The sequence below is a fragment of the Amphimedon queenslandica genome, unplaced genomic scaffold (genome assembly GCF_000090795.2).
Source record: "Amphimedon queenslandica unplaced genomic scaffold, v1.1 AMPQUscaffold_13521, whole genome shotgun sequence".
In the NCBI taxonomy this organism is placed as follows: domain Eukaryota; kingdom Metazoa; phylum Porifera; class Demospongiae; order Haplosclerida; family Niphatidae; genus Amphimedon; species Amphimedon queenslandica.
The window spans coordinates 804,383-831,058 of record NW_003546243.1 but is presented as its reverse complement, the minus strand read 5'-3'; the positions used below and the strand labels follow the sequence as shown (position 1 = coordinate 831,058).

The 26,676-nt window shown below is 36.5% G+C and overlaps 7 protein-coding genes and 1 long non-coding RNA gene across 8 annotated transcripts; 3 read left to right on the top strand and 5 right to left on the bottom strand.

Moving 5' to 3' along the window:
• Nucleotides 1-334: 334 nt before the first annotated feature.
• LOC109580400 (uncharacterized) lies at nt 335-2,573 on the bottom strand. Its single transcript, XM_019993485.1, has 14 exons — nt 2,384-2,573; nt 2,247-2,328; nt 2,133-2,199; nt 1,892-2,080; nt 1,743-1,841; nt 1,583-1,664; nt 1,421-1,533; nt 1,319-1,377; nt 1,178-1,268; nt 961-1,129; nt 831-905; nt 701-781; nt 598-634; nt 335-529 (listed from the first exon to the last, which is right to left on the bottom strand). Exons 1-14 carry the CDS (start codon nt 2,509-2,511, stop codon nt 443-445), a joined length of 1,359 nt encoding a protein of 452 aa, XP_019849044.1. The 5' UTR covers nt 2,512-2,573; the 3' UTR covers nt 335-442.
• Nucleotides 2,574-2,578: 5 nt separating this feature from the next.
• LOC100632100 (structural maintenance of chromosomes protein 6-like) lies at nt 2,579-9,295 on the top strand. The gene is made up of 21 exons (XM_011412035.2): nt 2,579-2,773; nt 2,822-2,933; nt 2,992-3,097; nt 3,192-3,328; nt 3,442-3,503; nt 3,660-3,894; nt 4,217-4,368; nt 4,435-4,596; nt 4,692-4,780; nt 4,830-4,994; nt 5,042-5,211; nt 5,581-5,768; nt 5,816-5,842; nt 5,960-6,124; nt 6,231-6,431; nt 6,780-7,100; nt 7,205-7,446; nt 7,498-7,597; nt 7,697-7,855; nt 8,440-8,684; nt 9,035-9,295. The coding sequence occupies exons 1-21, from the start codon at nt 2,600-2,602 to the stop codon at nt 9,123-9,125; spliced, it is 3,303 nt and encodes a 1,100-aa protein (XP_011410337.2). The 5' UTR covers nt 2,579-2,599; the 3' UTR covers nt 9,126-9,295.
• A 173-nt stretch (nt 9,296-9,468) lies between these two features.
• LOC105316811 (P-selectin-like) lies at nt 9,469-10,971 on the bottom strand. Its single transcript, XM_019993487.1, has 6 exons — nt 10,686-10,971; nt 10,472-10,630; nt 10,258-10,425; nt 10,046-10,213; nt 9,819-9,992; nt 9,469-9,729 (listed from the first exon to the last, which is right to left on the bottom strand). Exons 1-6 carry the CDS (start codon nt 10,954-10,956, stop codon nt 9,521-9,523), a joined length of 1,149 nt encoding a protein of 382 aa, XP_019849046.1. The 5' UTR covers nt 10,957-10,971; the 3' UTR covers nt 9,469-9,520.
• Nucleotides 10,972-11,085: 114 nt separating this feature from the next.
• Nucleotides 11,086-11,948, bottom strand: LOC100632775 (H/ACA ribonucleoprotein complex subunit 2-like protein). The gene is made up of 4 exons (XM_003382461.3): nt 11,859-11,948; nt 11,706-11,810; nt 11,561-11,660; nt 11,086-11,503 (listed from the first exon to the last, which is right to left on the bottom strand). Exons 1-4 carry the CDS (start codon nt 11,886-11,888, stop codon nt 11,289-11,291), a joined length of 450 nt encoding a protein of 149 aa, XP_003382509.1. The 5' UTR covers nt 11,889-11,948; the 3' UTR covers nt 11,086-11,288.
• A 4-nt stretch (nt 11,949-11,952) lies between these two features.
• On the bottom strand, nt 11,953-17,736 carry LOC100631974 (DNA replication licensing factor mcm4-A-like). Its single transcript, XM_019993483.1, has 22 exons — nt 17,649-17,736; nt 17,226-17,475; nt 17,097-17,175; nt 16,761-16,976; nt 16,431-16,610; nt 16,044-16,098; nt 15,914-15,985; nt 14,962-15,132; nt 14,799-14,883; nt 14,522-14,683; nt 14,208-14,299; nt 14,044-14,146; nt 13,919-13,979; nt 13,694-13,809; nt 13,532-13,625; nt 13,231-13,385; nt 13,052-13,169; nt 12,868-12,967; nt 12,584-12,680; nt 12,474-12,518; nt 12,196-12,409; nt 11,953-12,146 (listed from the first exon to the last, which is right to left on the bottom strand). The coding sequence occupies exons 1-22, from the start codon at nt 17,695-17,697 to the stop codon at nt 12,051-12,053; spliced, it is 2,610 nt and encodes an 869-aa protein (XP_019849042.1). The 5' UTR covers nt 17,698-17,736; the 3' UTR covers nt 11,953-12,050.
• Nucleotides 17,737-17,760: 24 nt separating this feature from the next.
• LOC109580412 (uncharacterized) lies at nt 17,761-18,083 on the top strand. The gene is made up of 3 exons (XR_002184236.1): nt 17,761-17,825; nt 17,887-17,947; nt 18,015-18,083. It is a non-coding gene; the product is annotated as an uncharacterized LOC109580412 (long non-coding RNA).
• Nucleotides 18,084-20,741: 2,658 nt separating this feature from the next.
• Nucleotides 20,742-22,640, top strand: LOC105316802 (extensin-like). The gene has a single exon (XM_011412006.1). The coding sequence runs from the start codon at nt 20,742-20,744 to the stop codon at nt 22,638-22,640; it is 1,899 nt and encodes a 632-aa protein (XP_011410308.1).
• A 470-nt stretch (nt 22,641-23,110) lies between these two features.
• On the bottom strand, nt 23,111-26,535 carry LOC100631848 (CCR4-NOT transcription complex subunit 10-like). The gene is made up of 15 exons (XM_003382370.3): nt 26,388-26,535; nt 26,019-26,274; nt 25,891-25,954; nt 25,482-25,687; nt 25,354-25,437; nt 25,016-25,271; nt 24,755-24,957; nt 24,569-24,687; nt 24,314-24,511; nt 24,090-24,203; nt 23,794-23,912; nt 23,686-23,733; nt 23,512-23,633; nt 23,354-23,429; nt 23,111-23,277 (listed from the first exon to the last, which is right to left on the bottom strand). Exons 1-15 carry the CDS (start codon nt 26,483-26,485, stop codon nt 23,210-23,212), a joined length of 2,031 nt encoding a protein of 676 aa, XP_003382418.1. The 5' UTR covers nt 26,486-26,535; the 3' UTR covers nt 23,111-23,209.
• Between the last annotated feature and the right edge of the window lie 141 nt (nt 26,536-26,676).

Here is a 26,676-nt window from a genome sequence, read left to right as displayed (position 1 = left end):
ATGATGGAGTTAGTCTGCCTCAAGTTAAAACTGCAACAAAGTGTCCCAGAAAGAAATGGCCTCGCTATTACACAAACACCCAGCGTGTGGCAGACCCAGAGGCTGAGGATCACTCCTTTCACTATCATAAAATGATTGTAAAGACGAATGCAGTGATCTCTGCTTGGTATCATCGGCCTGCTGCTATACAAGATGGCTACACTAAACAGTTCCTTGTACCAGCAAAATATGGGCTGACACTTCACTATCGTGTTCCGGAACTGAAGCCTAAAAGGAAAAGTAAAAGATATTTTGACATGAGTCAATATTTTAAACAGACTCTCACTCATTTACAAAATGACTGTGAAGCATCCTGGTTGGATAGGGAAGAAGCATAATGTATACGTCATAACTATTTTAACATTATTAATTATAATTATAACTTTTGGTTTTTAAAAGTAATTTATACTTTCCTCTTCTCCCAGTAGCTGTCAAACTCTGTCTCAAGTACGTACCAAATGGTTTTAATTGAAAATGATTCATCAATAGCCTATACAGATTAAAATATACACAATTATTATCAGAAAGTTTGACACCTCTGGACTTTCATATATATACCTCTAAACTGAAGTCTTTTGGTAATAAATTCTGATATCTGTCGGCAATATAAAGTGGCATACATTAAACAAGAAATTATCATGAAAGCCAAAATGACATTTACCTGCAAGAGTTTTCTTTTCTTAATACACTGATGTTGTGAAACACGAACTGTAATCCTTCTCCTCTCTCAATCAGTTCTCTCCTAAATGAATGTTAACACATCACTTGTAGAGCATGTTATCAGCATGAACCATTTTGTATAGTGCTCATTTGCTATCATTAGTTTTGAAAAGGTATAGTCTTTGTCTTCTAGCAACAATACCCACCTGAAATATTAAAAACAAGCTAATTTACTAATCCAAAGTTAAATAATAAGCTAACTTTGCTTCATGGTAGCACCCGATACCATTTTTTAAAATTTTGTGATCATTATTTTCAAATACACTCAGTTTGATAGTTGCAGAAAAGGTGATCTTAATCATCTTATCAGCTATATTATTCTGAATCTCAAGGGCATGAAGTAGTGTAGTTGGAGTGCGATGAAAATTTACTATTATAACAAGAGGCAGGATAAATACATGAGGTATATATTCCTTACATAAAGATGAAGACATTTGCTGGGTGTGTGGTTCAGCTGGTGCAATGTCTAATAGTCTTACAATGTCTAGCTTCTTTTCATAAAATAAACGCTATAAATAAGAACAGAGAGTGTGTATAATCTATTATCCATGCACTTTACTCTTAATAAAGCTCTTGATTTAAGCAAGTCAGAATGACAAGTATTATTCAATGAAGAAACTACACAAAAATATAGCTTGTGTCATTAATATGTACAGCTTACAGTCATAACTGCTAACAATTTTTGACGGTAATGATGTTTTATTTATCTGATAGCGTTTAGCCAAATATACTGGGAACACAGTATTATCACTGCCCTCTAAATGAACTAAATGACTTTAAAATAAAAATAAAAAGTGCATTAGATAATTTGGTTTAAGCTTACAATGGTGACTGTATTCTAACAAATGATCCTCTCATGATGGGTCGGTCTGATTGACAATGAAAGAACACCAAACAATAAGACTCTGTTAAAAAAGACCAAAAATACTAATATTCTACACGTATATATATATATATAGCCTTCACTGAACTGTATAGCTAACCTCCTTCATAGTTTTCATTCAATAGAATAGACTGAGTAACTAAGACTGAGCAACACCACACCACCAAATCTACTTGAACATGTAGAACATCACAAACGCCTAAAAGGTATCATGAATTAACACTAATCAATCAGACAATCACACTTAACTGCTTCTGGTGAGATTGTTTTGTGCTGTTCTAAGCTGCTGAGCATACCCTCCAGCTAGAAAAGATCCAGCCTTAATCCTTTGCATTGATTTATTAGCTGAATGTTCAGGAAAGGATTCAGTAGTGGTCCCAATGGACAAGTCAACTGACTCAAGCCAATCAGTTGCTTTCTGAGGATTTATTGAGGCCACTTAACATATAGCAGATCATTTATAAATAGCTCTATGGTCTCATGCACTTACAGTCTTTGTGATGAATAGTCAACTCATCCTCTAGTATAGAGTTCTTAAAATTAGTCAATCCTTTTTGCTAACAAATAAATTCAAATGGTAATGTTTATATCATCATTGCCTTACGTTCTCTGATTGCCATACTGAATCAATATACTGCTGCACTTTTGAAGGAGAGGAATCTTTTTTTGACAAATCTCTGGCATCACTGAGGTAAAAATATTAAAAAATATCCACTTCATAAATTCTTTTTCCTTTTTTACTATGCTTGAGAAGAATTTGTGTCCTCAGAAAAATTCTCAATGGAAGCAACTCCTTCATCATCTGCTGATGATTTCCTCACCAAACTCAACCATTCATTAGGAAGACCACCAGCAAGAAACTCTTCCATTTTACTGCTCACGTGATGCTTTGCAACCCACGTGTAAACACGTGAGGTGTGTGACTGAACTAGTTAATTAAAAGTTAAAAATTAAATAATGGCGGAGGGGGAACCTGTTCGAAAAAGAGCAAGGATAGAAGAAGAACATGAGGAGGAAGAGGAGCTTCAGAGTGACGAAGATATGGATAATATTGATAGTAGCCAAGTGCTACTGTCTCCTGCTCCGTCACAAGATATCAGAAGAGCAACTGAAGAGCTTATTGCTAATAGAGTAGGTGTTAAATGTACACGTGTTCACTTCTGTCTCTCTCCTATATAGTCTGTAGACGATGGAGTTATCGAGAAGATATTGCTGACTGACTTTATGTGTCACGCTAAACTTGAAGTGAAGCTCCAGTCGTGCGTCAACTTTATACTCGGAGATAATGGAAGTAAGTTATTAGCATCGTTTATAATAATTGATTATGTACATTGCTTTATTGCTGGCAGGTGGTAAAAGTGCTATTATGACCGCCATCATTGTTGCACTTGGAGGAAAAGCTCATTCAACACAGCGTGCTCAATCTTTGAAGGACTTTATTCGGACTGGACAAAGGTAAGTATACTAGAAGACAATCTAAATACTTTTCTCAAATAAAATGCATTGCAGTATACATTAGTATGTTTATATAATTATATCCTATATTTAGTCAAGCAGAGATACAGCTAACGTTATCCAATAAAGGCACAGAGTCATTTAAAGGAGATCAATATGGACAGCATATTACAATCGTACGCACAATAAGGAAAGATAGCTCCTCATCGTATAAACTGCAAAGTAGTGACGGTAAGGAATAATGTGGTATTATGATCCCTCCTACCCATTCTTCTGTCTTTATTTATGCTTATTATTCTTGTCTCATCTCTCCCTTCTCTCTCTTTCTCCCTCTCTTGATTTAGGGAGAGTGATTTCACAGCAAAAGGACGATCTATTATTGATGCTGGACCATTTTAATATTCAGGTATGAAGAAATTACATGTATAATGTGTGTGTATATATATATTTATGTATGTATGTATGTATGTATGTATGTATGTATGAGAGACACTTTGATAATGAAGGGAAGGGACTATAATATTGACAGGATTTGATGTTAATATTGTTGCATGTATTGTAGGTTGATAATCCAGTATGTATGCTAAGTCAGGACACTAGCAGGAATTTCTTGCATAGCAATAATTCCAGCGATAAGTATCAGCTCTTCATGAAGGGGACTCACCTGGACAAGATAAGACTGGACTTTATCAGTGCTAAAGAGGACCAGGCGCTTATGGAACAGGAAGTCAATAGGAAGGTTCGGATGTTGCCGGAACTGCAGAGTAAAGCTCGACGGTACGAGCAGGAACTTCAAGGTATGGAGTCATGTGCTTTTGAAAAGTACTTCCTACATGGCAACTTTTTATTATATATGTAGATGTTCTTATGCTACATGTACATGTATGTGGCTGATTTTGACTAAAAGTTTACAGTTATGAGCATTTCAAAAAATGAGCCAATTTTTGAGAAATACCCAAGGCCGTAGCCCATGTTTTTTTTTTTAATTGGCTTCAAAATCATCCCTAATTTTTATTATTATTTTCTTATACATATTGATGCCCTTACGCTATGTAGAAAGTTTGATCTGATTCTGACTTAAAGTTTTTGATTTTGATCATGTACGATGATATATTTTAGATATTGAAAACTTAAAGAATATGGAGTCCAGGGAGGAGCAGCTGTCCTTGGAGTTGCTGTGGGCAACTGTAAAAGAATGCGAAGAGAAAGTTGCAAGGACAAGGGAATCTTTAAACAGAGAAGAAAGAAAAATGGCGAGCATTCAACGGAAAGTAAGAATTTCTGAGAACTTTCTTTTCTTTATATTACCTCCCTCCCTCTCTCCCTCCCTTCCTTAGCTTGATAATTATGAAGAGGTTAAAAGAAAGAAGACTGAGAAGAAAGATCAAGCCTCTGCTGTCCTTCAAGAAGCAACAGATGCTACAGCTGATGTCAGTGCAAAGAAGAATAGTCTGGCAGCACAAAAGACTGCACTGGACAGGGAAGTAGCCAACAAGCAGGTAAGGAGTGAAATACATGTGTACACGTACATGTACGTATGTCGTATGTGCTAGTCGAAGTTATGATAAATTTGGATTAAAAAAAATTATTTTAGGGTGAGGTAAGGTCATTGAAACAAGCGAACGATCGGTGGAAAGGCGAAAAGGCGAAATTTGAAGAAAAATTGGAAGAAAAGAGGAATCAGTGGGTTTATTTGTTTATGTATTTATTTTATTGTTTTTTATTTTAATAGGAATCCTGATGATATCAAAAGTCAGAGAGAAGGCCTCATGCAGAAGCTAAGAGATGTTGATGTTGAAATCAAAACTGTAACTGAGCATTTAAGCACCGCCAATAGAGACCTGGCCACAAAACAAGGAGACGCAGAAAATGCCAAAAAAGAACACATGACTATCAGGTACCTTCATCTCAGTGTACTCTCTTTGGCATGTCATGTGACTTTAGGTCACGTGTTTCTGACGTTGATGGGAACATCAGAGACTGTAGGGAGTCGCTGAGACGATTGTCGTCCAGTGACAATCCTCTGAGCAGATTCGCACAATACATGACTGAGATTGTGAACACTATCAAGAGGAGCAAGGAGCAGTTTAACATGACACCAAAAGGACCCATTGGTTAGTACAATTTACTGTATAGCGCTTTATTGTGGCAGTGCTTTATTTTGGTGATTTTACTGTAAAATTGTAATTGGCGGTTTTTAATTTGGTGATTTTTGTATACACGTGCATTACTGAGCATGCACATTAATGATTTGCGGTTTTAATATTGGGGATTCTGCTTGCAAACCGCCAATTGCCAAAATAAAACTCTGCAAAATTAAAGCACTATACGGTATATACATGTATACTGCTGTGTACAGTTGGTATGATTATTATAGTCATTTAGATCTAGTAGTACTTGAAAGTTTAGCAAAATCATGCAAACTTATAATTTGCTGTATTCACATGTTCATCTTCCGCTCTCTCTCTCTCTTCAATGTGTAGGTGCTTACATTAAATTGAAGGAGCAGAAGTGGTCCGTTGCTATTGAGATATGCATTGGTTTTGGTACACTCTGTGGGTTTGTGGTCACGTCTCATGACGATGAGTATAAGCTGAAAGGAATCATTAGGGACATTTGTACGAGACACCGCTCCAGATTCATACCGCCTGTCTTCACTAGTAGCTTCACAGTGAGCTCTCTTGCTCTCTTTTTATATAATTACCTTTTCTTTGTTAGGGAAGACCTTATGATGTCTCTCGCAATGTAAGTCACTAACTACACAAACTAAGCTGCCATTCATTGGCAGATTAGCACATTTTGTTTGACTCCATTTCATTGATGGTAGGCGTTACATTATCAAAGCTCTTTCTCTTACTGTAGCTACCAAGGTGTCAATATCCAGCACTAGTTGATATGATCAGTGTCAGTGATCCTGATATATTCAATATACTCGTGGACATGTCATCCATTGACTCAATGCTCCTTGTGGAAAACAAAGATGAAGCTAGAAGACTCATGGATCGTCCTCCTAGGAATGCAAGAGTAGTAAGTACTAAACATACATGTACATGATGAATCACATTGAACTTTATCCCCCCCTCCCTCTCTCTCTCTCTCCCTCTCTCCCTTCCTCCCTCCCTCTCTCTCTCAGGCTTATACCATTGAAGGTGATCAGGCATTACATGATCAGTATTACTCAGTTAAGAGAGATCATCGTCCCTTTGGTATACTCCATGCTTCAAGAGATGACTCCATAGCACAGCAACAAAGGTGTTTGGAGCAGCTTAACAATGAGAAGACAGCACTTACTGTACAGGAGGCTGCTATAAAAAACAATGTGGACTCTATAATGGTCAGTTTATATAATCCCTGTACTCCTTGCATGTATATACAAAGTTCCTGGCTAAATTTTGCCAAAAATTACTAGGAGAGATTTCTTGATTTTTATAATTTTTCCTGATGCGTATACATGTACTTATGTTGTGTAGAAAGTTTGAGCTGATTCTGATCAAGTTTGGATTTTTTATGAATTTTCAAAGTTGCTCCAAAATCGGGCCAAAGTCCCTGTACTACATGTATGTTCTGCATCACGCATGTATTGAATTCAAATCATGACATGTAATTGACCCTTTGTAAAATACATGTACATGCACATATTTACTTACTAGTTTCTTCCTTAATTGTTTCTTTCCTTCCTCAGAGAGACATGTCTAGTATTAAACAGTACATCGCATCAGCTCAGACTAGGAAACGGACTTTAAACAAGAGTAAGACTGAAGTAGACGAGATGATTGAAGCTCTGGACGACACGAGTCACGAGGCAGACATTGATACGTGGGAGAGCGAGATAAGAGAACTCGAAGAGAAAATAGCAACTCAAACGGAGAAGATACAAGAAGTCCAAGACGTCATTAAGGACAGGAGGAGGAAGCTGGCAGAGCTCGAGGAAGAGAGGAGGGTCCACGCAGAGTATGAGAGTGAAGTGTTTGATAGACTGGAGGCTGCTAGGGATGAGCTTAAAGTTTGTGAATGATTCACACATAAATGGACATAATGTATTGTTGGTAATTTATAATTGTGGCGTGCATAAAGTAGCTCCCTAACTCTCTCTCTGTCTCTTTCTAGAAAGCCACTGTAGATCTAAGTCAGGCTATGGGGCATATTGCCGAGGTTAATAATCGTAAAAGGCAGCTAGAGTCTAAAATAGAGAGCATAAATGCCACTCTTCAAGAACAGAGACAGGAGACTGAGACAGTTACTAAAATAGCCAGTGATCTATGTAGCAGAATCGATACAGACAGACCTTCTTCAAGTATTAAGAGTGAAATCGAGAATATAAAGAAAAAACTGGATGAAGAGTCACACAGGTAATTAACAGATGCTTAGTTAAAGTCTAGTTTTACTATGTTTTGTTGTAGGAGGCGGAATCAAGAGGAGGTCAGAATTAATTTTCTTGAGGCAATGAAGAATTTTAAGGAACTTGACAAAGCTATCACTAAGGAGAAAAAATCACTAGCTGTAAGCTTAGAGTGATGAGTGTGTGTGTGTGTGTATGTGTGTAAGTGTAAGATTTTAATTTTTTAACTTAAAATTAGTTATAAAGGTGTATTTTTTCAGTGTTTGAAGGCAAGCTTTAGCCGTCGACTCCTCGGCTATAAGGAGATACGACAACGGACCGCTAGACGGGCGTGCCTTTACTTCCAGTCACTTGTTAGCAAAAGAGGATACAATGGAACACTGAAATTTGACGAGAACGAGAAGAAATTGGAAATTATTGTAAGTGAATAACCGATTGGGAAGCGACTTATTGTGCTACGTGTAATTGCCAGACATGAGGAATAAGTAATAGCAGTTGAAAAGAAATAAATTTGTTGTCTACTGTTCTTTCATAGGCAGTTTCTTTCTTAGCTACATGTACTTGAAGTTGCTCTAAAATCGGATCAAAGTCCCTGTACTATTATAGTACAGGGATATTGGCCAGATTTTGCCAAAAATGAAAAGGAGAGGATTCTCAAATTTAGTAATTTTTTAATACATAAAAATGTTTATATATTGTGTAGAAAGTTTGGGCTAAATCTGATCAAATTTGGATTTTTTATAAATTTTTGAAGTTTCTCCGAAATTGAGCCAAAGTCCCTGTACTCTAGTACAGGGATTTTTGCCAAATTTCACCAAAAATGAAAAGGGGAGAATTCTCAATTTTTATAATTTTTTGTAGTGCATATACATGTACTTATGTTGTGTAGAAGTTTGAGCTGATCCTGTTCAAAATTGGATTTTCTACGAATTTTTAAAGCTGCTCAAAAAGTCATGTAGTGTAGTGTAGTTCTTCTCTGCTCATGAAGCATATTATTTATTAGGTTAAAGTGAGGAAGGAACAAGCAACAAAGAACGTACGCAGCCTCTCTGGTGGAGAGCGTTCGTTCTCAACAGTCGCTTTCATAATTGCGCTGTGGGAAGCAATGGAGTGTCCTTTCCGCTGTCTGGATGAGTTTGATGTCTTCATGGATCTAGTGAATCGGAAGATAAGCATGCAGCTAATGTTAGAGATGGGACAGAGCATGCAAGGGAAGCAATTCATCTTTCTAACTCCACAAGACATGACGTGAGAAAGTTTAAAATGTGCATATACATGTATAATATTGCGGTGCATGTACATGTACCGTATTTCCTTAAATAGAAGCCGCATTCGAATAAACGCCGGGGTAGCAATAGAATTAAACTATAAATACGCAACACCAGCCTAGGAGTGACTCAGTAGTCTAGTGGGCAATGCCTGAAGTTCCAGAAGTCAAAAGCTTGAGGCCACAGGTTCGAATCCCGCTCTGGGCCAAAGTTTTTTTTATTTTTTATATATTTTTTGGAGGTCCAAGTATCATTTTAGGAAATAGATGCCCGGGCTTTTATTTAAGGAAATTACTTTGTTGGTAGTTGTTAAATGGATCTGTCTTATAGCTCCTTAGGTATCAAGTTTCCACCTAATTGCGCTAAGATTCGTCTGAAACCTCCTGATAGGAGACAAAGGACACTGGATGAAACTATATAACAATTAAAGAGAATATTTAATCACTTAGTGTATATGTATGTACTATCATCAATATATATTTTATTTTGTGATTTAGGCTAATTTATAAGTACTGTTTTATTAAAAATTCAGCAACAACTGTATTTAATAAGAAATATTAGTTCCTCAATTTACAAACAGGAAGTAATTTACAAGTTGTTTTTGATACCTTGTTAACACTAGTAAGTGTGACAAAATTTACAAGTCCTTTTTAACACCTTGAGGTGCAAATGAGAGTGTTAATTACCATAAACAATAATTGCAGTGTGTTTAATAAGAATTGATGACATCCAGCAAGATATTTTTATTTAATAATGTTCAACAATTCTTTTGAAACAAATAAATTATTATTTTTAATTATTATATATATCCATTAATTAGTGTTCAGCATATTCATAAATATGAAACGGAGAGCAAATTGGAGCACGGTACTTCCATACTCCTCCAGCAGTGCATGGGATTGACTGATAGCCAATCAGCTTGTATCCGTTTGAACAAGTATAATGAGCTACAGCTCCAATACCAAACCCTTTTACTTGCACAGAACCAAATAGAGGAGAATAGGGATGCTTACAAATGGGAACCACTGTATAAAAAGAGAAAGTAGAATTGATATTGTGCATGATATTACTAAAATACTATTTTAATCAAAGGTAAGTCTTTTTTAAATCATACATTTGCATGTTGGTTGCTGTCCTGTCCATGCTCCGTTTTGCTGGCAAGTTCTTTTCTCACTTCCAATTAATGTGAATCCTTTATTGCACTTGTACATTGCAACGGATCCAACTATTTGTCTAAAGCTAACATCACCATTTTCTGGATCAGCTAACCTAGGACACTGTATAGGCTCTATGTGTTCATAAATAATAATGATAATGATGATGATAAGCATAATTGTCTACTTTGGCAGGTTGGTGCAGATCCAGTCCACCCATTACGTTTACAAAATCTTTTGGAAGATCCTTTCAATATGAATCCACTGTTGCACTCATAAACAGCTTTTGAACCTTTTTTACTAAACGAAACCTTCCCATTTTCTGGTGCTGCCAATCTTGGGCATTGTGGAAATCCTGTAGTATAATTGTAACAATCTTAGTAAAATTATAGGTTTTACTTGGTTGGCAGAATGGTTGGTTTCCAGTCCATCTATTTGACTTGCAGGATCTCTTGGAGTGTCCTCTCAGTTTGAATCCACTGTTGCATTTGTAAACAGCTTTAGATCCATGTTTTATTATTTTAACATAACCGTTGGCTGGATTATGAAGTGTAGGGCATGCATACTCTGCACATACAATTATAAAGAACCATTTTAAACATAATGTTTGTACTTGGTTCACAAATTGGTTGGGTCCCAGTCCATCCAGTAGACCTGCATTTTCTCTTGGAGCTGCCCCTTAGCTTAAACCCACTATTGCATCTGAACGTTGCTTTCAATCCTTTATTCCACACTCGTCCATTAGCAGGAGCAGGCAATTTTGGACAAACAACTAGCGATATAAATAATAATTTGTATAAGTATAGATTTATATTGACAATTTTTACTGGATAATTCCTTGCAAACTGGTGGATGTGGGTGCCAATAAGCAAGTTGCCCTTTTTGCAAACACTTGATGGAGCTGCTTCCAACCAGTATATACCCACGTTTGCAAGCAATGGTAATCCTTTTACTAACAGTATAAGAGCTTCGACGTCCTTTACGTACGTATCCATAATAGGGTACTGCAGGTCTCGGACAACGGGGTTTTGATTTCCTAGTACTACTCACTGCTGCAGCAGCAAAGAGAACAAGGAAAAGTACAAGAAACAGCTTCATGATGACGATTCTTCTTTGATGGAATGACTTAAGTTGCTGCTGCTTAAATACTAAATATACAGTTTATAAATCACTTGCTCATTTATTCTTAAAGACATCGCTAGCATAAAGCGTGATATTTATCAACTATGAATTAACATATCTTGGTCCATTAAAGCTTAATGATTATTGAGTTGATTAAATATTACTATTTACTCTAGTACGAACAAATTATGTCTAAGCCTCAAAAACTCATTAGCTAAATAAAGAGTTTCTTTGTCCTTGCTTGCCCTTTGAAATATTGTTTGTGTAATACCACAAACAAGCTAATATAATTACTGTAATCATAACAATTAAATTGGTAATGGAAGAGCATCAACATCACTGTAGCACTGTTCATAAAGCTCCTCATAGTCCTTATCCTTCTCAACTAAGACAACACTAGTCGGCCTCTTGGTGCCACCAGCTCCACCCAATTGTCTACGAGATGGCACATAGCAATACGGTATTTTCTTATTTTCGCAGAATACAGGAATGTGCGATATCACATCAATGGGGCTAACATCACCTGGAAATGATAGGTAGGGTGGCTAATTCTAATTAGTGTGTGGGCGTGCACACGTACCGGCAAATATGACCACTCCTTTGTTGTTTTTCCTCAAACTCTTCACAACTTCTCTCACTCCTCTTTTCAAATGATTCCCTTTACTTGATTTCTTTACCAACTAATGAAAGACATAAAATTTTAAAAGAATTATTAATTTTATAACTTTTAATAATCTTTTAGTGAGCTTTCTTCCTGCCAATGGCTTGGATATAACATTTACTAACTTGACTAGCTCTTCATAAGAAGGCTCCCTGTTACCTACAAAAGACTATTGCAGTATAATGAGTGCTATTGGTCCACTTAAATCAGTCTTTACTGTTGGTTGAACTTCTTTGTCTTCATCCATGTTGGATTAGAACACACCCACAATTAAGCTGCCCACGTGCTACCACGTGTACGTACATAAGTGATTGGATGTTATCAAGAGATGTTATGTTGCTTTATTTTTATAACAAACTCTCTCTCTCTCCTAATTTATTGGATGGCTACTGTTTATTACAGTTATTGTTCATTTGGATAGTCTGATGGAACCAGAAGAAAAGGTGCAGAAGTCTTCATCTTGCAATAATTTTAGAGCAGCTTCAAACAACTGCTGAGTGATGACCTGGTTCAAAAACAAAATTGATATAATGTACTCTCTCTATTCCTCTTACTGCTTGTGATTGTTCTTTCATTGCTTCAAACATCTCTGCTTGCTTTAGTGGTGCTCCTCCTCTGGACTTTGACTGCAATAGCTTACGAAGTTCTTTGGCTAGCAACTCCCTTCTCTGTCTCTCAGAGCTGCTAACCCCAGTCGTTAGTATACCAACATCAATTATGCCAGTCTTTGGATCAGTGGCTGCTTGCTTCAAAGCTTCTTTATGCAATCTGCCATTAATGAGATAATAATAAAATAATTATGGAGTTACAAATATCAGAATATACAATGTACCTTTTAGCTTCCTCAACATCAACAATCTCAACTGTCTTAGAAAATCTAAAAATATAAAAAAAATTTTACAAATCGCTCAATCAATTTTTATGCATGATGATCAATCTAACCTCATTTTTGCATGTGCTTCTGCTAGTCTAATAAGTGATTCCAATTGACGAGGGTAAGCACTCACTGCCCCACGACTGCTACCAACTTTACGCATATCTGAAAAAAACAGACAAGTATTATATTGCATTCATAACTATAAGCAATGTAACTGATTAAAACTGAAACATGGACACTTCTACAGTACAGTGAGTGATGAGTGTGGTATTAACGATGTCCTTAATAAATTGCATTACTATAGTACTAAGTTACTAGCTACTAACTAATAAGATGTTAATGAACTTACTGATGTAGGCATTGACCAGGGTCTCTCCAGCCTCTTCTGAGAGTGAGGGATGAACATATTTACGAGCATAGCCAATATAATCCCTTAAAGTAGCCATGTTCTATCAAAATGAATAACAAATGCTAATCAAAGCAGCAAGTATTAATATTGCTATCGGCCTATTACTATGGATTTACTGTATTACCATGTAGTCAGACTCCTCTTCAGTTTTTGTCTGATGATACAAAGAGACAAGATGCGTTGCCAATCGTCTGTCAAACTGCTCATCTTGTGGATCAAGCATCAAAAATATTAAATCAAAACTAAGAGAGGGAGAGAAGGAGAGTATAATCACAAATAGATAATTATTATTTTTAAGCTCACCGTGACATTAAAGTATGTGGCAATTGTATGTTCTCGACTACTGTTAGTTTCTCATCCCAGCTGGACATGCGAGGGTTAGCAGCTGCTAGGATAGAAGCACGGGCATTGAGTGAGCAGATGATACCAGCCTTTGCTATAGAGAGGGTCTGCTGTTCCTGTAGAATAAAGTCAAAAATCAATGAGAAAATGCAGTAGTCTCAATAATTATCACTAGTCATTTCTACAATGAACTAATTAATGGATGAATTGCCATTTTTAATCAACCACATGCACTTCTTTCAGATGCTCCAAATAAACTTACCATTACTTCATGAAGAATGGACCTGGTACTGTCATTCATCTTGTCAAACTCATCAATGCAGCATATACCATTATCACTCAAAACAAGAGCACCACTGTAAGAGGAGAGATAGAGAGATTTATGTCAGTTTTTAATTTTAAAGGATAAACAGCTCATACTTACGTTTGCAGGACCAGTTGCTTAGTGTCAGGGTCTTTAGTAACGTAAGCAGTGAGACCAACGGCACTGGAACCTTTACCAGACGTATACTGACCACGTGGCATTAACTTATGAACATACTAACGAAGAGACAGAGGAGGATGAGTAAGAGCTTGCTATATTAAGATGCATGTACATGTACATGCATTACATATATATATATATATAATATATATATATATATATTACCTGCAATAGTTGAGATTTACTGGTACCAGGATCTCCACATAGCAATATGTTGATTTCAGATCTACAAATGTATGAGTACAATCATACAATGTATGAGTGTGAGTTAGTGTCACATGATGTATTACCTGAAATGTCCCCTGCCAGCATTTTTGAAGTCTTTACGAGCTCCGCCAAATAACTGCAACAATATTCCTTTTTTAATGTCAATGTTTTCATAGATACTTGGAGCTAGAGGGAGGAAGGGAGGGGTTCCAGTGCACAATTCAATATTAGAGATAGTGATAGGTACCTAAAGCATGTGCCAGTCTCTCGTATATGTCTGGAGTTTTTGATAATTCCATCAACTGTTGTACACGCTCAGGAGTAAATAAATTCCTTTGCCTTAAAAAATTACAAATTTGTAAATAGTTGCGGGCTAAAATCTACTCAAAAAAATTTTGGTTCTTGAAGCTCAAAACTTTGTGCTATTTGTGTTAACTTATAGATGTAGGTACATGGATTTTTGATTGCAATACCGCTTAGCATAAAAGTACATAAATACATCAATCAGATCATTATATAAACTACTGATGATACTAGTACTATAGTACTGGTTGAACTCACTCATCTTCGTCATCGTCTTCACTCTCCCTCTCTCTCAGTCGACGGCTGTCAGTTTTCTTGTAGTGTATCACGTCGATGTAGGTCTTGTAAACACTCTTTACTGTCCTTGCTCTTGGATTGACTCTCAGCGGAACAGCACGATAGACCCCAGTAACAATGATCCTAAATCACATGTACTACTATTATACATACAGGCTAAATTTTTGAGCAATATAATTTTTTTAAAAGTTCAAACATAATTTAGAGTATTAGTTGTGTGTTTTTCAGATGATGTTACCTGTCTCCTGGCTGGACTTTATCCACAAGATCATCGTGAGCATAAAGGAGGACAGTGTGTGGGGTCTGTCCTGGTGGCATATCCTCTACACATTAACAGCGATAATAATAATGATAAATAATAATGATGATAATAATAATTGTTTTTTAATAATATATCTCACCAGGTGATTCCTGGAGTTTAATCACTTGCTTATCAGTGAAGTAAGATCTGTTGTGTATCAAAGCCATGCTATGGAGTGCCTCACAGCTGGAGCACACTGCTGGCTCAGCAATACGCCCACGATCAATAGCAACTGATTGAGTTGCGTGACAAATGTAACATTGGAAGAAGGCTATGGAGAGGAAAGAAATGATTATGAAGATAGATAACTTTAAGCATCAACCGAAATCAAAAATTATAAAAAGGAAGAATTCTCTCCTTTTCATTTCTGGTGAAACTTGGACAAAATCCCTGTACTATAGTACAGGGAATTTGGCTTGATTTTTTACTAACTTTTAAAATTCATAAAAAATCCAATTTTGATCAGAATCAGCTCAAACTTGCTACACAACATAAGAACAAATATATGTATCAGATTAGATTATAAAAATGGAAAATTCTCTCCTAGTCATTTCTGCCAAAATTTGGCCGATGATCCTGAACTATAGTACAGGGACTTTGGTCTAATTTTAGAGCAACTTTAAAAATTCATATAAAATTTGATTTTGATCGGAATCAGTTCAAACTTGCTACACAACATAAGAACATGTATATGCATCAGAAAAAATTATAAAAATGAAGAATTCTCTCCTTTTCATTTTTGGTAAAATTTGGCCGATGACCCTGTACTATAGTACAGGGACTTTGGGCCGATTTTGGAGTAACTTTAAAAATTCATAAAAAATCCAAACTTGATCGGAATCAGCTCAAACTTTCTACACAACATAAGAACATGTATATGCATCAGAAAAAATGATAAAAATGAAGAATTCTCTCCTGGTCATTTTTGCCAAAATTTGGGTTGCAATCATGTCCTATAGTACAGGGACTTTGGCCCAATTTTTGAGCAACTTTAGAAATTCACTTTGACCTACATACGTGTACATGTACATGTATATACGTGTATAGATTACCTTCTCTCATTTCTGGTACAATTGGCGAAGATCTAATCACCATTCCACTGATTGTAATCAACTGATCAATATCTATGTGTATAAAAGGAGAGCAGGAAGACTGATTAGTTTGCAATATTCTGGAACTTACCCTCAGGATTAAGAGATCTCATATTCTTTGTTCTCTCTGCATTATAAGCTCTTACCTATACAGGAGTGTAAGGAAGAACATATCCTTTTATATTAACAAGAAAGCATAACATGTACATGTACATGTATAGCCTCTTTATTAAGGACACCATTGGGCTCACACTACTTCCCTTAACACAGAGGTGCTCTCATTTCAGTGGTATAGTATACATACTTTTGTTAAGGTTTATATTAAATTATTTGGGAAATTACAAAATTCCTTCATTATAAGGTGTCCTTATTATAAAGGACCAAAGATTTCCTTATTATAAAGGTGTCCTCAATATAAAGGTGTCCTTATTATAGAGGTGTCCTCAATATAAAGGTGTCCTTATGCTACTATGCTTACTTCTATTTGAAATGGCAAATTGCTGTCCGGATACAGTTCCCGAAACAGTTCATTAGCTCCAATGTCAAATGTTGGAATGACTTCTTGAGGATACCGGATAAGATGAGAATAAAGGTCAGGGTTGAACTGGTGGAGGTGAGCCGCATTAACATTTAGATAAGGCTCCTCTAGACAATTAATCTAAAATAATAAAATAAATAAATAAATAAATACTAGCATCAAAATTTTGAAGTACATGTAACTTTGAATATGCACAAAAATCCAATTTTAAGTGGATTTTTGGAACCCATAATGTAATGTGCTTCAGTTATTATCTATTTCTTTCCTCACCACTTCAAGACGCGTCATATAAAATGGTTCCATCGCATCTTGCCCCTGCATCTGGTCATCATCATCAACTCCATCAGGATCATGAAGATCATTAATGAACTGTCTTAGGAACAACTTAAACTGTCTCTTAGTCTCGGAAACATTGACATCAGTTCCCCATACGACCATATTGACGTCACCTCCAGCATCGCTTGTCTGCCCCGCCCTGGAGGTGGTCTGAAATAAACATATAAAAAATTAATAATAATAATAATAATAATAATAATAATAATAATAATAATAATAATAATAATAATAATAATACAAAAAAATAATTCAAAATGAGAGTACTCTTACCCCGTCTAAAACAGCAACGTTGATTTCTCTTAGTCTTTGAGACTGACCCAGATCCCCACGTGGGCGTACAGGCGTGGCACTAAACAAAAAACCCTTCACGATCTGGACAAGAGAATTAAAAGGGCTTACCCGCGATTAGAGCCCGGCCCACCAACCCTTGAGGAAGGCGTACCAAAAGTAAGCGGAGAGCTTAAGTCTATCTCGGAGGATGGTAATACGTTAGAGGGAGCCGGAGGTGAGAATATGTTGGAACTAAAGGGACTGGAGGGGTCGGTCCTACATCGTCTTCTCTGGGAAGACTCCTCCTCCCTCTCCTCTTCAACGGGAGGAGGTGAAGTGATATCTGAGGTCTGTAGGGCGGCAGGTGGCACTGACATTGCTGGAGAAAGAGAGAGAGGGAGGGGGAAAGAAAAAGGGTGTAAAATGTATATATAACTGATTCACTTCTAATTCTTAATAGACAGTTTATAGTCTATATGAGACAATAACTAATGCTGATATACTTAGTAATATTGATGGCATTCATTATTATTGCATATAGCTGTAACTAACGTGAAGTTACTGAGGATTCTTCTTGAGAGACATTCTCCCTGTCAGCCATTTTTATTACAATTTCTCGCCTCTCGAGATCTTCCCGCCAAAGTGGGCGGGAGTTAAAATATCTAATTATTGTCAATTACATCATAGATAGAGAAAATTCATTTGTCATTAAAATTTTTAATATCTATGGTAATTACTGTATTATTACCATTATTAATATTAACATTCTTATTATTATTATTTTATCTAGATGTTAATTTGTGAAGATGATGATGCTACTAATGTTGAATCGACTAAACAACACAGTACAGGTAAGTTAATAATGATATTTTTATTGATTGCACATAAATTTTAATGTTAATTCTTTCATTCCTCTAGTCCTGGATATTAGGTACCTCTAGATTAATTATTGATGATATTTTATCTCGGAACCAGCCAATGCATCAATGTATACAGTAATAATAATAATAATAACAATAACAATAATAATAATAATAGTAATAATAATAATCATGATAATAGTAATAATGATAATAATAATACTAATAATACGATTGTCTTTTATGTTTTGGTCCTTGTATAGAAAGTTTAAGCTGATTCCGATCAAATTCAAATTGATAAAAGAATTTTTTTAAATCATTCTGAAATTGGGCCAAAGTCCCTGTACTATAGTACATGGCCACAGGTCCAATTTCGCCAAAATTGAAAAAAGAAAGAACTCCTTCATTTTAATAATATTTCCTGATACATACATCTTTTTATGTTGTGCATAAATTTCGAGCTGATTCTGATTAAATTTAGATTTTTACAAATTTTTAAAGTTGCTCCAAAATTAAGCAAAAGTCCTGTACTATTTTTTTAGTAGCACGGTAGCGTTACTACCATACTCGCCCCAATTGACGTACTGTCTCCTAATTATTGCACCTCTATACGGCTTCCACAATAAAAACTTTCTATTGAGTACCATTGTAATTAGAAAGTTCCTTTGTTTACAGGTGTATTGTGTACTTAGCTAAAACAAGCACCTCCTGGAGCATTTCATAATTGTTCCTATCTAAGCTCCAATGCCATATCACCTGAGTTATTTACCAGGAGGTGCCTTAATTGCCTATAATTGGTAAGTAGGATTCACTCCACTTCAAAATGGCTGCCACGACTTTTGCAGCCTTGCTATATATAGTACAAAGATTTTAGCCAAAATTGAAAGGAGAGAATTTTCCATTTTATTACATTTTCTGATACATATATACATGTACTTATGTAATGCAGAAACTATTGTTATTTTAATTTATTATTTCTAGGATTATTTAACACTAACAGTGATAAAGCATCCAATGTATCTCTCAACAGTCCAGGATAAGGTGTTCAAAGGAATATGAGACTTGTGGCTCTTCTCTTCAAGAATGGACCTCATCTTTAACAATGCTAAAGAATGATAACCAAACAAAATCAAAGGTACATATACAGGAGGGGAAGAGAGAGGGAGACAGAGAGGGACAGAGAAAAGAGAAAGTGTAGATATTGCATTATAAAGAGGTAAGGTGAGAGATTTCTTAATATAGTGCCAGACTGGCATGCACCAGTGCTGCTTAGTTATCCAACCACAACTGTTCTTACTACATCAACACTGTGATAGTGAATATTAGTTCTGGTATAAACACTTTTAAAAGTCTCTGTTTAATATAATGATCATAATACTGCAGTGACATTTTACTATCAAGTACATGTATATATACTGGTACCAACTGGCCTAATAATGACACTGTAGCGTATGGTTCATTGTATTGTCAGTTATAATCTATGTCAAAGTCAATATAACAGGTCAGACTGTGCGTCTGCATTAACTTGCCTTAGGGTGCATGGCATATGTATTAATTTTTCGCCTGTGTACTTTTAAAGGTTATGTTTACACAGCAACTAAACCGATGCAATCTGTCTAGTTTTGTGCCTGTTTTATGCTTCTGTTTACAGGAAAACTGGTCTTCAAATTGGATCCGTTTCCGGCAGTGCTTTTGTGTTGCTGTGTAAACCCAGTCTTAAACTGCTAATGAATCAACATGCCACTAAGTCAATAGTTATTATGTAAAGAAGTACATAAGATGCTTGAAGATAGGCAAGATCTGTAACTCTTTTTTATTTCCATTCTAGATTTTCAGTACCAATCACTCGCCTACCCAAGATCAAGAATGAGCTTGACCTGAGCCAAGATCTCAAAGCGGTGCTTAAAGAACATGACGTTTTCGTCATGACCTTATACGGTCATGTTTATATTGCTGTTATACAGACGTCACCCCAAGGTCCCGGGTTCGGCTTTGAAGTCCTCCTCTTTTATCTTTCTCACGATGAATAATAATAATAATAATAATAATAATAACAATAATAATACTGATGTCATTAATACACATGTAATACATATCATAAATTAATGATAACAATGCACACTAACATTATGAATGATCACTATTAATAATAACAAGAGTCCTAAATATAATGGACTCTTGATAATAACAATAATAATAATAATAATAATAATAATACTAACAACAACAACAACAACAACAATAATAATAATAATAATGATAATAATAGTAATAATAATACTAATTTTTTTAATCATCAGTATAATAATAATAATGACAACAACAACAACAATAATACCAACAACAACAATAATGTACAATAAGTTACAATAATAATAATAATAATAATGATAATGATAATGTTAGATTTGATTTTTTATTATTACAAGAAATTATTATAACTGTTGAAAAGGTTTGTCCTGTAAAAACAAAATGCATTAGTAGTGTGTGGGCGTGGTCGGCTCACACACGTGGTAATGTGTTGAAGGTGAGAGAGCCTGCACGTTTTCTAAATTCTAAGCCTTTCTGGAGTCTAAAGGGCCAGCTTTTAAGGGTAAGGACACTATAGAATGACAACAGTACAGCTTGTTAAACCCTGGAAAGCCTCACTTATTATTCATTACATTTCTCTCATTTTATAGTTGGTACCATCAAGAATATCCGCGAGAATATCAGGAGAAGTGAAGTGACGAAGAGGCACTAGTCGTCCACCGTTCAACCGCTCAGTTTTGTATCATAACAGCTAATGGACAACCATCCGCCTCAGCCCCCCGTGGCAAGCTCTGCTTCGCAGGAATGGCCACCGGACTTAACTGAACATGATCCACAGCATGGACAGTCAGAGGATATCCCGCATTCATCACATAACCAATCCGCAGTAGATCTAGATGATACAGACTTTAATCTGGATTCTTTCCTTGCAGCAGATCTAGATGCGATGTATGCAGCTCAAGCTGCCGCTACTGCTGGTGGTCAGACTCAAGAACACTTACAATCTCACTCAGTTCCTCTGCATCATCATGTCAGTCACTCTAATCATACGGTCAATTTAGAACAGCAAAGACCTCACTCACATTCAATAGTCTCTTCTTCGTACTATGTACCCCAGGTACCTAGTCAGCCATTATCACTAGCAGAATTACACACTTCAGTGACTCCTCCTTTACGTCCTTCATGCAGGTACCAGGTACATTATGATAGACCTCATATTGAACAGCACCAACATTACCGGTTTATATCTGAACCACCACTCCAACAGTATCCACAGCATCCATTAAATGTTCATCATCATCCTGCTAACAATTATTGTCGACTGCATTCAAATAATCAGCCACAGCCCTTACACATATTCCACCAACATCCTGCAGTACTCCAGCAACAATTACTGCAGCAACCAGTACTCCAGCAACAGTTACTGCAGCAACCAGTACCCCAACAACAGTTACCACAGCAACCAGTACCCCAGCAACAGTTACCACAGCAACCAATACCCCAGCGACAGCCTTCATCTTTCGATCAAATATTGCTCTATCATCAGGCTCCACCCATTTATTCGCATTCATTACCCCAGCGACAGTTACCACAGCAACCAGTACCCCAGCGACAGCCTTCATCTTTCGATCAAGTATTGCTCTATCATCAGGCTCCACCCGTTTATTCGCATTTATTACCCCAGCAACAATTGCCACAGCAACCAGTAGTTCGTCATCTATTGCCCCAGTATCATCAATCTTTAGTACCACAGACTGAGTTTAGTCAACCAGTCATTGCAAAACCAATTCATATTGTATTTCCTCCAATAATCCATCAGTTGCAGAAGAAGGATAACACAGGGAATAAGCAGGTTTTGATACCAGTTTCTCTACCACATGCTAATAACGATAATAGCAGCAAAGGCTCACCTGATGTCCCTACTACTCCTGTTTCCTCTCTCCCTCCTTCCCCTCTCTCCTCTCTCCCTTCCACTCCTTACGTACCAGAGCCTATCCTATCACAGCCTCCTCCTCCTCCTACTGCTCCAACTCCTGTTCCAGGCCCTAATCCTGATTCTTCAGACTCACCGATTCGAGCTTCATGTCGTAATGTGGACACAGAAGGGATAAGAATACTGAATTTATTTGCTGATAAGTTTAAGGAGAGTCGTATTAGATATGAATACTCAAAACAGTATGTCGCTCAACAAATAAGTATTCAGTATAATTTTGAAATGACAGAGCAGCGACTGCAGCTGTTTGAGAACAAGGTTCTCTCGTTTGAAGAGATGTTAGCTATGAAGATTCACTTGGAGAAATGGTTACTGGACGCTCTTAGGAATCAAGGAATAAACGAGACCGAGATTAAACAACTCAGTCGGTGGCTGACCAGTTTCAATCAAAAAAGGAAGGGTAGGACAGCTATATCAGTGCAGACCAAGAAGCAGCTTTTGAAAGAGTTTGAAAACGACCCCAAGCCGTCTCCAAAAGATTTAAAAGCCATATCAGAGAAGCTTGGGATTGGATTTGAAGTTGTTCGGGTTTGGTTCTGTAATAAGAGAGCAAAGAGGAAAGCTGGTAAAGATAATGATGGACCTGAAGATGATGAAGAGATAGAGGAAGAATCTGATTCTGATGAGGAAAGTAATAGTGATGCACAATCATCTCAATAACAAAATGATCAATAGTGATAATTACAATATATATATATGATTTTTATTATTTTGAGAAACAGTGGGACTGGCAAAACAGGTTTCTCTATTATTATTATTAATATTATTATAGAAATCAATTATATTATTATTATTATTATTATTGTTATTTGCCCCTTTTCTCTCTTAGCATTTATTCATCAATATCAATATTTATCTTCAGCATTTATCACTCAAATTATATTATATTTATTCAATCAAATATTTGTGTTTTTTTGGTTTTGATCATTCTTGATGTATTATTTCTCAATCATCATTGCATAATTAAAACTTATAACTGTTAATTAGAGTCAATTAATTTATGTTCCCTTATCATATCAAATTTATGAACTAAAATTGACCAGTGTAGCGATATTATCATATCAAAATAAAGATTTTTAGCATTGCCCACCCCTAGCCTTCCTGCCAAAGTGGGCGGGACTGTACGTTAATTACTGAGTTTTATGAGTATTTTCATAACAGTCAAAAGCGAAATAGTTCTGCATTGATTATCAATAAAACTATAATAACAGTGAGACTCAATCATTCTCTCATAATGAACGAGTTGGGACCAGAGGTCTGTGAGTCTTTATTACTTGTATGGCCTTTGACATGTTACCTGCAGCATACAAATATTATGATTCATTTACAAAAAAAACCTAAAACATAAATATGAAGAATACATGCATCTCTACCTGTCATTATCTCTACATAAGCTGATAGCAGAATAGCCTGTCGAGGCAACTTCACAGGACCAAGTATTGAAATGGCCTGTGAAATGAAATGAATATAACAGCAAAATATAAATGAATAAATAAATAAATAAATAAATAGTCTTTATATGCAGTCTCACTTGATACAGAGCCTTCTTGGCCAATTCATAATCCTTTTGCATGCAGTAGACAGAGGATAGGTTGAGTAGGAGGGTTGCCTTGGCGTCAGATATGCTACCAGGGAAACCAGTGACACCAGAGGCTGCAAGAAATGGAGTTGTGTAACAAATACAGGCTATGTGGGTCGAGCTTACATGTCGGCCGTGGGGCTGGAGGCTCAACCCTCTCAACTTCAGGATTAACTAAAAAAAAAAAATATATATATATATATAAAGTGATTCTCTTAAAGTCTTGTCTCGTACCAAGAGGTACTCTTGATATCTCCAAGTCTGTGACTATATCTGGCGTCAAGTGCTGAAGTGCTTCTTGTATGGAACCCATTTGAATGTAGCTCTCTGCAAGGTACAGTTTAGCCACATACCTACATGCATTCACAACAAAATAGAAAATAGTAAAGTAAAGGGTACTCAATACTAAATACTTAAAGCAATCATAACTAAAAATAAGCAACTCAAACTTTCTACGCAGTATAGGGACATCAATATGTACATGTATCAGATAATGTAATAAGAATTGGGGGTGAGTTTGGCTTTATTACCTGAGTCCCCCGGGGAGTCTAGGAGTATCCAGTAATTGTTTAGCAGCTCCTAGTGCAACTATTGGATCACCTAATCCAAGACTCACATATGCCTTACAAGATAATATACAGCTCCTAATGTAATACGGATAATGATAATAATGGCATAACAATCAAGCTACTGTAAATTTTTGTGATGTCAGAAAAAAGTCATTTAATTACAAGTAAACAAATAATTTACTGACTTCAAATCTAGTATACTCTGTCCTTTGATTGGTGGCCCTGGCAATGCGTTGACAGTGGGTAGGATCCTTTCATCTTCCGGTTCATCACCGTTTGACTGAGGTAGGGAAGGAAGGAGGAACAGAGCATTTTGCAAACAAATTGAAGCAAATTCTAATGTGGGCCCTGGCATAGCAGCACTGTTTGACTGAATATCCGGGCTTTAAAAAATAGCAAAAAATTAATAAGCCACGCCCCCAAAGTGGGAGGAGCCTTACCTCTTCTTAGCAGGCCACTGCATTGGAGTTATTATCAGCTTACGATGAGGACCGCTACCCAAAACAACTTGTACCGTACTGCTCTTGTTCCTCATCTGATGGACCTGCTCCTCCTGACTCTATAATGAAAATGAATAACATACAAAAAACCATCAAATTTTATTGTGAGCATTAATTAGAACTTACTTTTGCGTGGGCGGCAATACAAGCCTCGGCGAGTCTTAGCCATAGACGAGGGTTCCCGTGAAACACTTGAACAACTTCCAGCAGTGATTCAAATGCACCCCAGGGGTGACCACCATACAGCTGCTGCAAGCCAAGATTATACAACAAGACGTGACGACAGTTAACGCCCAACATTGAGAGTGGGCGACCAGAAAGAGGCGTGGCTAAGAGAAATGAATATTAACGCCCATTTACACAAAAAATCATTTCATTTTTACTTACAGCGATCGAGTGGCGGATAGCCGTTAAGAGCAGCATCGTTCTCTTCTATTGCTTTCTTGAAATAATGAGCAGAGAGGTTGTACTTTCCTAATTCAAAGTGAATGCAGCCGATATCATTGAAGAGGAATGAGCTGAGACACTCCCCAGCATCAGTGACTATCGGGTTCTTTGGGGCGGAGCTTAGGACCTTGAAGGCTTTCATGTAGTTGCCTCGGAGAAACTCAACATTAGCTTTAAGAAACTGACCACATGCAGTCTGAAGAAAGAGAGAGAGAGAGAGAAAAGTACATGTACATAAAATTTGATTAAAAATGAATTTTCAAACGGGTTTAGCTTACTGGTCCAGTTATTGCCGTAAGGCTCTTCACTTCTTTCTTGCACTGTTTAATGTTTTTGTGAAGTAGGTTGAGCCTCGCACGAAACTGACCAATCAGATAAGAGGAAACCAAACTCACAACTAAAGTACCTGATAGAGTTGAGCCTTGTGCTTGTCCATGTCATTAGAGCCACGCCCATCCCCTTCTTTATCTCCACGTCCTCCTCCGTTATTAAGGGACCCACCAAAGAGTCTTCTCTCAAGTATTTCAATGTTATCCGAAGCTCTTGATAGTTCGTAAGTACTCACATACACCTCCGTTAATAAAAGACAGACCTGAACGCCTAAATGCTTAGCTACAAAATATAAAAGAATATCAGATGTAATTATACTATAAATATTATTCATTTGTTAAATTAAAAGTAAATATAATCATCACACAAATTCACAACCAAAAACACAAGTAATTAAGAGGTGAATATAATAATATGTACATGCAGTACTACTACATGTACATGTACATGTATATATATATATATATATATTAACATGTACTTACGTAATGCTTCAAAGACACTAAATAATTGCTCTAATATCACTCTTGCTTTGGAGTTCTGATGTAACTGGAGGAAAGAGAGAGAGAGAGGGGGGAGTAAACATACAATCATAATGCTTAGAAGATGATACCCTCTGATGAATGAGTGCCTTATTGAAGAGCAGTACACCTTTCTCGGTAACACTTATTGGGGACACACTCTCACTCCCTCCTCCTTTTGCATCGTGTTCAAACTGAGCCTCCACCGACTCCAGTGTCCTCCTAAACTCGTCAGTTTTAGTTAAGTTTGAGAGCAAGTATTGAGCAACGGCTTTATTGTGAGTGACGCGAGCATCTTCCCGACGTAACTCAACCAGTTTCTTTAAAACTGAGAGACAATTCTCATATCTGCAATTACAATATACATTATCTATTTTTAACCCTTTAAGCAGTAAAGTGTGTGTTGGCAGTATTTTGGATGAATTAAACAGGTTCTTTTGTAGGTGAGAGGTATGTTTTACCTATGATTGTCAAAGGCTTCTTTGGCACTTCGTGCTAATTCCAATTCTTGTTCTGTTACTCCGAAATAGCTACCACTGGCACTCTCCTCTGTACTCATGATTATAGTATACGGAAAATATCAAATTGTCAACGGACTAAAGTTAATAATGTTCATATTAAAGTTAATTTACTATTATTAATAATTAATAAAAATAGAAGGAAAAAAATTTAAAGCCCAACATACACTACATTCAACAATATTGCTTTCAACATTTGCCTAGCCTTTGATCATGCTTTGATCTGGTCAAG

Excerpts from the sequence above, each read along its gene's own strand:
- LOC105316802 (XM_011412006.1), top strand. The coding sequence starts at position 20,742 with ATGGACAACCATCCGCCTCAGCCCCCCGTGGCAAGCTCTGCTTCGCAG.
- LOC100632100 (XM_011412035.2), top strand. The coding sequence starts at position 2,600 with ATGGCGGAGGGGGAACCTGTTCGAAAAAGAGCAAGGATAGAAGAAGAA. Across the intron at positions 2,934-2,991 it reads TATACTCGGAGATAATGGAA|GTGGTAAAAGTGCTATTATG; the intron begins GTAAGTTATTAG and ends TATTGCTGGCAG. Across the intron at positions 6,125-6,230 it reads CTCCTAGGAATGCAAGAGTA|GCTTATACCATTGAAGGTGA; the intron begins GTAAGTACTAAA and ends TCTCTCTCTCAG.
- LOC109580400 (XM_019993485.1), bottom strand. The coding sequence starts at position 2,511 with ATGGAAGAGTTTCTTGCTGGTGGTCTTCCTAATGAATGGTTGAGTTTG. Across the intron at positions 2,081-2,132 it reads GACTATTCATCACAAAGACT|TGGCCTCAATAAATCCTCAG; the intron begins GTAAGTGCATGA and ends CTATATGTTAAG. Across the intron at positions 635-700 it reads AGAAAAGAAAACTCTTGCAG|ATATCAGAATTTATTACCAA; the intron begins GTAAATGTCATT and ends TATTGCCGACAG.
- LOC105316811 (XM_019993487.1), bottom strand. The coding sequence starts at position 10,956 with ATGAAGCTGTTTCTTGTACTTTTCCTTGTTCTCTTTGCTGCTGCAGCA. Across the intron at positions 10,426-10,471 it reads CCAACCAATTTGTGAACCAA|AGTATGCATGCCCTACACTT; the intron begins GTACAAACATTA and ends TTGTATGTGCAG. Across the intron at positions 10,214-10,257 it reads CCAACCATTCTGCCAACCAA|GATTTCCACAATGCCCAAGA; the intron begins GTAAAACCTATA and ends ATTATACTACAG.
- LOC100631848 (XM_003382370.3), bottom strand. The coding sequence starts at position 26,485 with ATGAGTACAGAGGAGAGTGCCAGTGGTAGCTATTTCGGAGTAACAGAA. Across the intron at positions 24,958-25,015 it reads CTATCCGCCACTCGATCGCT|CCACGCCTCTTTCTGGTCGC; the intron begins GTAAGTAAAAAT and ends CATTTCTCTTAG. Across the intron at positions 23,913-24,089 it reads AGACTCCCCGGGGGACTCAG|GTATGTGGCTAAACTGTACC; the intron begins GTAATAAAGCCA and ends GAATGCATGTAG.
- LOC100631974 (XM_019993483.1), bottom strand. The coding sequence starts at position 17,697 with ATGGCTGACAGGGAGAATGTCTCTCAAGAAGAATCCTCAGTAACTTCA. Across the intron at positions 14,884-14,961 it reads TAAACTCCAGGAATCACCTG|AGGATATGCCACCAGGACAG; the intron begins GTGAGATATATT and ends GTTAATGTGTAG. Across the intron at positions 13,626-13,693 it reads AAGCAACTGGTCCTGCAAAC|TGGTGCTCTTGTTTTGAGTG; the intron begins GTAAGTATGAGC and ends CTCCTCTTACAG.
- LOC100632775 (XM_003382461.3), bottom strand. The coding sequence starts at position 11,888 with ATGGATGAAGACAAAGAAGTTCAACCAACA. Across the intron at positions 11,811-11,858 it reads ACAAAGAAGTTCAACCAACA|TCTTTTGTAGGTAACAGGGA; the intron begins GTAAAGACTGAT and ends ATACTGCAATAG. Across the intron at positions 11,661-11,705 it reads TCACTAAAAGATTATTAAAA|TTGGTAAAGAAATCAAGTAA; the intron begins GTTATAAAATTA and ends GTCTTTCATTAG.